The sequence below is a fragment of the Mercenaria mercenaria genome, chromosome 8 (genome assembly GCF_021730395.1).
Source record: "Mercenaria mercenaria strain notata chromosome 8, MADL_Memer_1, whole genome shotgun sequence".
NCBI classification, from domain to species: Eukaryota; Metazoa; Mollusca; class Bivalvia; order Venerida; family Veneridae; genus Mercenaria; species Mercenaria mercenaria.
This window is the reverse complement of record NC_069368.1, coordinates 31,375,349-31,385,116: the sequence shown is the minus strand read 5'-3', so window position 1 is coordinate 31,385,116 and position 9,768 is coordinate 31,375,349. Positions and strand designations below refer to the sequence as shown.

General features: G+C 33.1%; 1 protein-coding gene across 1 annotated transcript; it reads right to left on the bottom strand.

The window, feature by feature from the left end:
• Nucleotides 1–1,725: 1,725 nt before the first annotated feature.
• LOC128559006 (uncharacterized) lies at nt 1,726–5,442 on the bottom strand. The gene is made up of 2 exons (XM_053549676.1): nt 4,593–5,442; nt 1,726–2,149 (listed from the first exon to the last, which is right to left on the bottom strand). Exons 1-2 carry the CDS (start codon nt 5,307–5,309, stop codon nt 2,072–2,074), a joined length of 795 nt encoding a protein of 264 aa, XP_053405651.1. The 5' UTR covers nt 5,310–5,442; the 3' UTR covers nt 1,726–2,071.
• Nucleotides 5,443–9,768: the final 4,326 nt, after the last annotated feature.

The window sequence follows — 9,768 nt, the reverse complement described above, 5'->3', positions numbered from 1 at the left end:
CTACTTCTGTTGCACAACCAAGATAGATTGAAAATAGATAAATATATAAGATGAACCCCACTTAAAAACTAGCATTTTGTTTCAGATACCTGAAATTTCCCAATATCTATCAAATGCAAAAGTAAAACTAGAAATCAAAAGAAAAAGCCCTCTTTTAAATACTTTATGGAGGTAATGGCAAAAGTTCATAAAAAGTAGTACAATTACTGTCATGTATTATATAATTTTTTTAATTTGTAATAGGGATTTAACTCTAAGGAATGGGTCTTTCTGCATCTTAAATAAATCTCTAACAGAATATTGCTCAAATGTGATCCACAGACCACCTTTTATTGATACAACAATACTGTTCAAAATTATTTTCTTTTTTACCTTGTCATTTTTTTTTTTTTTGTATTTTCTTACAGAATACCATCAATTGTCTTTTTTGCAACCTTTTCACTAAAAGTTGCAAAACTGCACTTTTTATGCTTTGAACATGGTCAGTGATGTCAGAAAGCAACCTACTAATGCTCTAAAGGCATAACCCCCTTATTTGTATTCAGTTTAATTTTGACACAAAAATAATTTCCGAAAAGTCCCACTTAATAAAAAAAAAACTGAGCTCCAAAACTCAGTAAAATATGTGCAGGGTATCTACCATATCAGTCACAAAATTTTATATGAAAGAGAACAGGAAATTTATCTATCATACTTAGTGTTTAAATTCTTCAACAACACTGCATCTAGCCTAATTTCAAAAATCATAGTGTGATGAATATTGGAGGTACACAAGTTACTTAAGAAGTCCTGGAACATTTCTATATCCATTACATAAAACAATTCTATATTACAGAAACTGTTTTCTTAGCTATACCCTACAATGCATGCACCAAGTAAATTTGTAATAAAATACAAGGGCATACAAGACTACCAAATTTTTATTGGTACAATGAATTCTTTGTTAGAAGTTTTGGTTGAATAAGTATTTGTAATATAAAACTTTCTGTTATACAATATACACAATTCACAATAAATAAATTAGCTCATTAAACTGGGCCAGTCGAGTTTATTTCCTATTATATTATTCAATGGCTGATGACAAATGTGTCACTTAAGTGCACACTTTATATGGCAAGAATCGATGCACTAATGCAGGCTTAATTTAAGTTCACAGCTACAATTAAGCTTGTGCAAAAGATAAATGAGCCTTGCCATGAGAAAACCAACATAGTGGGTTTGCGACCAGCATGGATCCAGACCAGCCTGCGCATCCGCACAGTCTGGTCAGAATCCATGCTGTTCGCTATCAATACCTATTGCAATTAGAGAAACTGTTAGCGAACAGCATGGATCCTGACCAGGCTGCGCGGATGCGCAGGCTGGTCTGGATCCATGCTGGTCGCAAACGCACTATGTTAATTTTCTCATGGCACGGCTCAAATGCCGACTACCTGGAAAATCTGTAGCTCAGCTGATTATAGGCTTCACAGCATTTACTCAGTCAGTCAGTTAGTGTTACTGTGGATGACTAAGTGATTCCTGAACCATAATATTATTACACTGGTCCTTTAAGCTAAGATAAGGGATTATGGCCAGATTTTACTGGTCAACACCTCTTAAGTACGGATGTGGTAATCTGTCACCATTCTACTTAAACTCCCAACCTTTTAAGTCATAAAAGTCTTAACAGAAGTTTGATGCAAACAAGCCATGTACTTTTTAGGGCTACAGCGTGACTAATAATTCGGTGCAGTTTTTATTACTAAATACTGGTTGGTGATTGAAATATATATGGCAATCCGAGAAATGAAAATATCAACAATATGTTGTTTCTGTAAACATGCTGTCAAAAATTATAAACAATTCAAACCTTTTCAAATAAAAATTACTTAACATCAAAAAATTAAGAAAACGAAATTATGTATATATAATCATTTTTGGAATTATTGTGATTTGACGATACAGCAGTTACATTAAAATCATAAAATTTAAAAGCACCAAACCTTCTTGAACTTCAACAAAAAATTAATATCTTCTAATTAATGCTGGATATCATACATACAAAAATGAACATTAATGACATAAGTATCTATGTGTAATTGAATCTGTCATTCCACTCTGGTTTTGGTCCAGGTGCTTTCTTTCTTCTTGATGGCGACTCTGAATCCTGTAATACACAAAAATAAGAAAAATGTAAGAAGTCCAAGATACATAATACTTCACATAATACTGTAACTAGTAAGTTTAAGAAAGTTTTAACTGCCATTTTGTTCATAAAGACTGAGAGGATGCCTACACAAATGATTAAGCCTAAAAAGTATAAATAGTATGGTTTGTTTCCAATAACAATTGCCCCCAAAAACATGGTAAGTAGGAGCAACACAAAGTGAAACGTATAAAAACTAGCAAAAATATCAATTTTTTTCCAACAGCATAAAAACATTAAATTTTAGGGTTGCGGCAAACTGGGATACCAGAAACAAACAATTTTTTTAGGCCTTAAGAAATCTATAAGGATATTTAATATTCTTTTTTAAAAAATAATCAGATGAAACTATTTCCTTTTTAACAGATTAATTTCAGTTTTGTCTGGGCAAGCACAGCATCAGCTTTCATATGAAAGTATAAAACTATTAATTTCTTACTTCAAAACTTAATTATGCAAATCCAGCATGATTGAAACTGAACTCTGTCATGAAAAGATCAATTGTTCTCCGAAAGGTACGTGTTTACTGTTTCAATGAACATGATACAAATTTCCTTTTGTTCATGAATTAAGCATCAAGAAAAAATGAATAAATATTCGAAACTAGACACCACAAAACTAGTATTATTTAATACTGATTATTTAAAATTGTCAAGAAAGGCACTGTTTATACTCTGTTTCTGCATACAGAACGGACTTTGTTTTTACAATACAAGGGCTTAATAGAAAATATTTGGTAGCTTGTTCTTCAAATTCAATGCATTATCACAGTTTTCCATTCAGCATTTGAACATCATTTACTCAATGTATAAACTGACAAATATACTGAATATGAAAACTGAGAAAAATCAATATATATGTGTCACATTTATAATTCTTAGAGAAGAAAAGGATAGTTTAGTTATTATTAGTCCCATGTATGCCAAGTGAAAAATTATTTTAAAATATATCCTATATCATATGTACCAGCAGGTATTCTTTGCTCAAATCATTTATTTATTTATTTATTTATTTATTTATTTATTTATTTGGGTTTTACGGCGCACCAACAAACTACAGGTTATATGGCGCCAAACAGGACTACAAATTTTGGTTCCACATCTCATTTACATCGAAATAAAAACATGAGGTATGGAATCAAAATTTGCATACCTGCTGGAATCACAGAGTTACTGCAAAACCATGTGTTAAGACCCTATTAGTCGCCTCTTACAATCATGCAAGGGTATTTTCAGGCAGTGGTTCCAATTCTTTTCATACACAAATCATCCCAGAACCACATGGGGCTAATGCTCAAATCATCACAAGTTATTGTGTTAATTACTATTAACTAATGTGCATGATTATATCACAAATATATTTACTATTAAGAAATTAAGAAAAGATAAAATTCCAATAACAGTGTTATATTAATTTCAAAAGTGAAGCTATTTTAGAAAAGACTTAAAAACTTATAACGTCTATGTGAAGGTAATTCTGCATGTTCAGATCAAATACTTTTCTGCAATGAAGAAGTTGATTAAATCCTGCGTTTACAAAACTTCGGAACTTAGGCAAATGAAAAAGATTGGGTTGTGTGCTTGACTTTTGATTTTAAAAATCGGCAGGGATATAAACTAGCTATTTTTATTTAGAGGCCTAGACTGTCAAAAAATAAATGTCTAACATTAGGTATATGGGCATAATTTAAAATTTCTCCAACAGTTTAGGGGCCCAGCCCAAATTCTAGGGGACATGGGCTACTGGGCCCTTGCTAATTTACATCCCTGATCGGACCCACATAAGTTTTCATAATGGAAGTCTAGTGTGAAAATCTCAATTTTGATGACATTTTCACTGATAGAATTTTTTCTACAATGCAGAATTCTAATAATTTAATGAAACTTCTCCTGTTCACACTCATATAATTTTATGGTCTATAATATGGTGAAATAAAATATATACAGTGTAGGTCTGTAAGCTTGTTTGAAAGATACTGTATTTAACTTGTAATGATTAAAGAGATTTCATGCACATTTCATGCTGATCTTGAGACATCATTTGGAATTACTTAATGTGACTTTTAACTGTTACATTTCATCCCTAAAAAGATACTTACCCAGATTATTTAAATTAATTCATCCACAAGTTGCCATTCATTCATAAAAATATTTTTTCGTTTCTGTATGCCGGGTCCAGGTTTCACACTATGTTTTCTGGATTTGTAATGTTACGGTTACCCATTACTTCCGTTTTATCTTGTAACATCATGCATGACTACCTAAAGAACCATGCATACAAATGAATATCGAATTAAATATTTTTGTCAGATCTGTATTAGCATGCGTATGCCAATGTCTGACATAAGTAGCCCTGAAAGGGCAAACATTGTTTTTTCCTGATAAATTTTCAAATTTTAAAATACCTTTCTAATAGGGGGTTTAGTTGAAGACTTTGAACGTAGAATTGCAGAATCACTCAATGCTGGTTTTGTTTCCTGAACATTTGTTTTGGATCTTCGCAGCTTTATAGCATACACACTTGTTTCTCTTTCTCCAGCATTTATAGGAGGCAAAACTTTTCTAATACCAAATGATGAGCCCATCCTTGAATTATCACTTGAAGAGGTAGCAGAGCTTGTCATACTTCCCTGTCCATTTACTGATCGAGATTCCACAAAAGATTTACTTTTTGACTTCAACTTTGGTTTTGAATCGGATGATTGCTCATCTTGACGTCTTAGCATTTCTTTAAGTTTTCTGTTCATTTTATAAGCTTCCTGCAATAAATCTTCAGTGTCCTCTTCAGTTAAATCAACATTTTCTAACATATCTATCACACTCTTTGGATCAGTGAGATCAAGTTCCTGTGTGTAACTGTTCGGACTAATTCTACCATAATCTGGCACATTTGTATGATTAGCATTAGGTGGTTCTCCATTTCCATTATTTTCAGTTATACGATTTTCATGTAGCTTTCCATTTTCTGTACCTGGTTCAGTTAAATCAGACTGCTCAGACTCGTGTTTTTCCTCAACATTCTCAAATTCCTGTCCATCGACAATACGGTCATGGCCGTTATTAGCTGCTGTAATAACATCAGAAATACCTCCATCTTTCATTCGAAAATCAGAATCAGCCATAACTGAAAAACAGAGTCCTTTATCTATTCGCAAAAACTAAAAAGCCGTCAATATATTGCATGTATCACATTTCACAAAATTCAAAGGCGTCATTCGATACGGAAATAGCAACTGTCAAGGGAGAACACTCTAGTGAAATATGGTTATTAATAAAACCCGGCTCGGCCCGGCCCGGCCCAAACCACGGAAATACCCGATTCCGATTGTACGGAAACGGTTATTAATAAAACCAGGCCCGACCCGGCCCGGACTAAACCACGGAAATAGCCGATTCCGATTGTACGGAAACCACCGGAAACTTACGGACGGTAGGCTAATATAATTACGAATGAATGGTGATACCGTCATCTTAATCAAGGCAAATTTATGAGTATTTTATTTCATTATTACAGAAACTTACGGACGAAAGGCTAATATAATTACGAATGATATCTTGTCGATATCAACTTACATATTTAGAATTTAGTAAAAAACACTGAACTTTATCATGCCCGCGAGGAACTTCTTTGATGAATGGGTTAAGACTGCATATGTTCTTTCTGGTTGCAAAAACGTCTTAATATAATTTGTAAACTTGTGCACAGGAAGTCGTTATACATTATATATATAGCGTTGTTTTGACGAGCCTTCTAATTATTTCCCGAAATTTTGTATCGTTATCATTATATACTATTTTATAATCACGTATGTCCAAAAAGTTGTTATCTTTCGAAGAAAGGAATTCCTCTCGGGCCTCAAAGAATTTTTGTTTCACCTGTGCATTTCTAAAGCCTAAATAATTCTTTTGTCCGGTAACATGCCTAAAAATAGGTAGTAAATAGGCATATTTTTTTAATACTTTTTTGTTCAATGAGACTTTACGGAAATTATTTTTATGTTAAAAAAAATGAATACGAATAATTTCTAATATCACTGACACTTTTTTAAAGAATAGAATGAGCAGTTTTTTAAAACTTTTTATTAAAAAGTTTTTAAAAAATCTCAAAGACCATAAAACATTTAGGGTCATCTGGAACAACTGGTACGTATTAGACCCTCCTGGGGTCATGTAAAAAATTTAGGATAGGTCGGGATACCGATTACACACGAAGAATGCAGCGTTGAATATTGAAAAGTTTTACACACGGTACCCCATATTTTCAAAATATTCCTGTATAAATATATAGAAACATACTGAGATAGGTTTGTTCACGCAATATTCTGAGTATCTCTGGAACTTGGTCGACTGAATTGATGTACGATGAAAGTCACAAATTGAATATATTGTGGTACATTGCAGTTTGTGGCATAGTCTTTGCACTTTCGATAACCGATTTCGTATTCGGCAGGTTGCTATGATGTTTTAACATTTTTTTTTTCAAGTTTGCAAGTAATCTCTGAATAAACTGACTAACTTAAGTTATATTCAAATTAGTTCAAAACTATATAGAGTAGAATCGAGATACAAATTTTACCTTTTTTCATTTTTGTACAGATGTCTCGTAATCCGGAGGTCGCGGGGTTGAATCCTGTCAGGGTGAACCAAAACTCGACGCGAAAAAAGAAATCTTTTAAATGGGAACAAAATTACCATTTAACTGCACTCAATATATAGAACGATTCACACTGTTTCGTGAAAAAGACCAAGTAACTTGTTAAGGTTCGTTTTGATATTTACCAATGCTCTATACTTTCAGATTATGCATTTAGATGCTTCAAGATTAAACTTCAATGGTTAGACATATCTTGCAAAACTTAGCAATTTATTTAGGTTGATTTGATATATTATTGTATACAGAATGCCCTTTCAGTCAGTTTGCTAGTGCTCAGCATTTTTGATACATAACAACAGAAGAATCGTTTGAGCCCGCTAATCATAATTTACAAATAAGTCTGGAAAAAAGCAAAATAAAACTTTGTATGGATGTTGTTTCTTCAAATCTGACAAGATTTTTTGTAAATCTATCAGTATCACAGTGTACTGCAGACGATTTACTCTAACATGGCTTACTTTACTATAGTCACGTGACCACACCGGAAGTGAACTGTACTTGGATCTATATTGAGCAGCTTTAATGCTGTCGCATTCTGAGACCCTACGTTTTGTGAGTTTTTCATTGGTAGAACCAAACCTATTGTAATTATGCAAATTAAAATGTTGCTCTTTTTTATATACAGAGTAATTGCACGATAGTTTGCAGTTTTTTACGAGGGATCTGAGTGTAATTCTCCAGCTAAAATGGTTTGTTAAACTGCCCATGTGTGGCCAAATCCATAAAGCATCTCAGAAAAGTTTTAACCTTACACATGTTTTCAACTTTACGGTAAAGAAAGTGTAATGAGCGGGTTTTTCCAAAAAACAAGTTGTATCCTTCATAACTTGTTTAAATAATAGTAAAAGTTGATCTTCGCCCGATAAAAGGGCCCGCCCGCTTAGCTCAGTAGGTAAGAGGGATCCTCGGGCGGGGCGTATGTTCTACGTGACTATTTGATAAACGACATTGTGTCTGAAATCATTAGTCCTCCACCACTGATAATTCGAGTGGGGAAGTTGGCAGTTACTTGCGGAGAACAGGTTTGTACTGGTACAGAATCCAGGAACACTTGAAAGGTTAACTGCCCGCCGTTACATGACTGAAATACTGTTGAAAAACGGCGTTAAACCCAAAACAAACAAATCACCCGATAAAACATTGTATTGAAAAGGTAAATTCGTACTTCTTACGCAAATCGCGTCGAGAAATCACATTTTAGCCCTCAACCCTAAATATATAATAGTTGTGACGTTTCTGTTTTTACGGAGATTAATTTATTTTTGGAGTTGTCCAATATATCCAAACGGTAATTATGTTTCATTTGGTGTAACAGGCCCATTGAAACCTATATGTTTTCAAATGGAATGGCTAAGTAGTGCGTTTTTTTTTACAAATACAATTATGATAAAAAAAATTGAATTGTAATATGAGCGAAAGATAAACAGGGGTCTCCTTCGTTTTCGCGGTATTGTCTTAATTTTCTCCTACCCTATTTTCACGCGCAGGTATTGCACCCTCAATTTTTACATATACAAATGCTTGTATCTGAGGGAAAAATAAGTTAATCACCAAAAAAAAAGTTTACAACAGCATAAATTTCATTTTAATTATATTCTTATTTTGTTAGCCATTTTCGATTTCTTTCCGATCTTTATTGTTACGAGGTGTATACCTGAATACATGTTACACACAAAAGCGGCGTAATGAAAAACATAATATAGTACTTCTTATTAAACATTTTACTGATCGTTCGCCGCTCAGTATGTATCTTTTATTTTCTGAAAATGTTCCTGAAATGTTTTTGAATGAAATAAAATTATAAAATGACTACCAGGTTCATTTTCATGCTGCAGTGCTAGAAAAATTTTGACTGTGCATATCAAAGTCCCGACCAACTTAAAAGTCAGAATTAGCCGGGAAGAATTATTTCCTGTTGTGGCTTTTTAGGATTTTAAGCCCATTTTCGTCAACATTTTATTATACATTTACATTTTGAATACTAAACTCTTTCTCTATAGTAACTTACAATTGTCGCATTGAAAAATATTAGTCACGGATAGAGTTATTTCGAGGGATCACCCTCTCAGGAATACATTATTTATTTTATTATACCGGAAAATAAATGAAATGGTTTATTTAACGTTAAAAAAGTTATTACTTACCAAATAATGAAGACAAAATTAAGGAGGCTTTACTAGTAAGCATTTAGATTGTCGCGACTTTGCTGTATAAAAAGACTTTTTGATAAGTATAGTCTTGAGGTTACATATCGCTGTATTTATGGGCATACTTCAACAAAATCAGCAACAGTAACATTCGGAAAACGGCGATAACTACGGAACATATAATGAGAGCACTCATTTTCTTAGTAGTTAGTAGTTAGTTAATTTCCAATCCGATGGTGATAGTTTCAGTTTAATATTTGATAAAAAATTGTTTTCAAAATGTTGCATGTAGAACAAATCATTCAAAAGCAGAAAAGAAAAATAGGCCGGGTGCATCTATGAACACAAGATAAAGTAATTTAATCCTATGTATAAATAAGCGCATCGTCTTGTAATCAGTACGAAAGTATCGATCTCTCATAGGGGGACATGAAAATGTAATATCGCATGCGCAGAAAAACAAAATAGCGTTGTTGCGCATGGGATATAAGAATAATTATTTTTATCATTAAATCAATATTTATAGTCCTTTCCATTTTTCTAGATGCAGTCAAATATTCAACGATAAAAAGTCGGAGAGTATTTTCTCGAAGGCGGAGTCAAACACACATATTGACCTCCAGCTGTGACGCCCACGCGTTATTACGTTAAAACAATGCGACGTCGTATACAATTAACTACGAATTTCAAAGATGACCTAAGGCTGCAGACATTTGTATCTAATGTTTATACTTATGAGTAGGCTGGATTTAATAATAAAACAATTGTCGCCTTTTATGT

Excerpts from the sequence above, each read along its gene's own strand:
- LOC128559006 (XM_053549676.1), bottom strand. The coding sequence starts at position 5,309 with ATGGCTGATTCTGATTTTCGAATGAAAGATGGAGGTATTTCTGATGTT. Across the intron at positions 2,150-4,592 it reads CTAAACCCCCTATTAGAAAG|GATTCAGAGTCGCCATCAAG; the intron begins GTATTTTAAAAT and ends TGTGTATTACAG.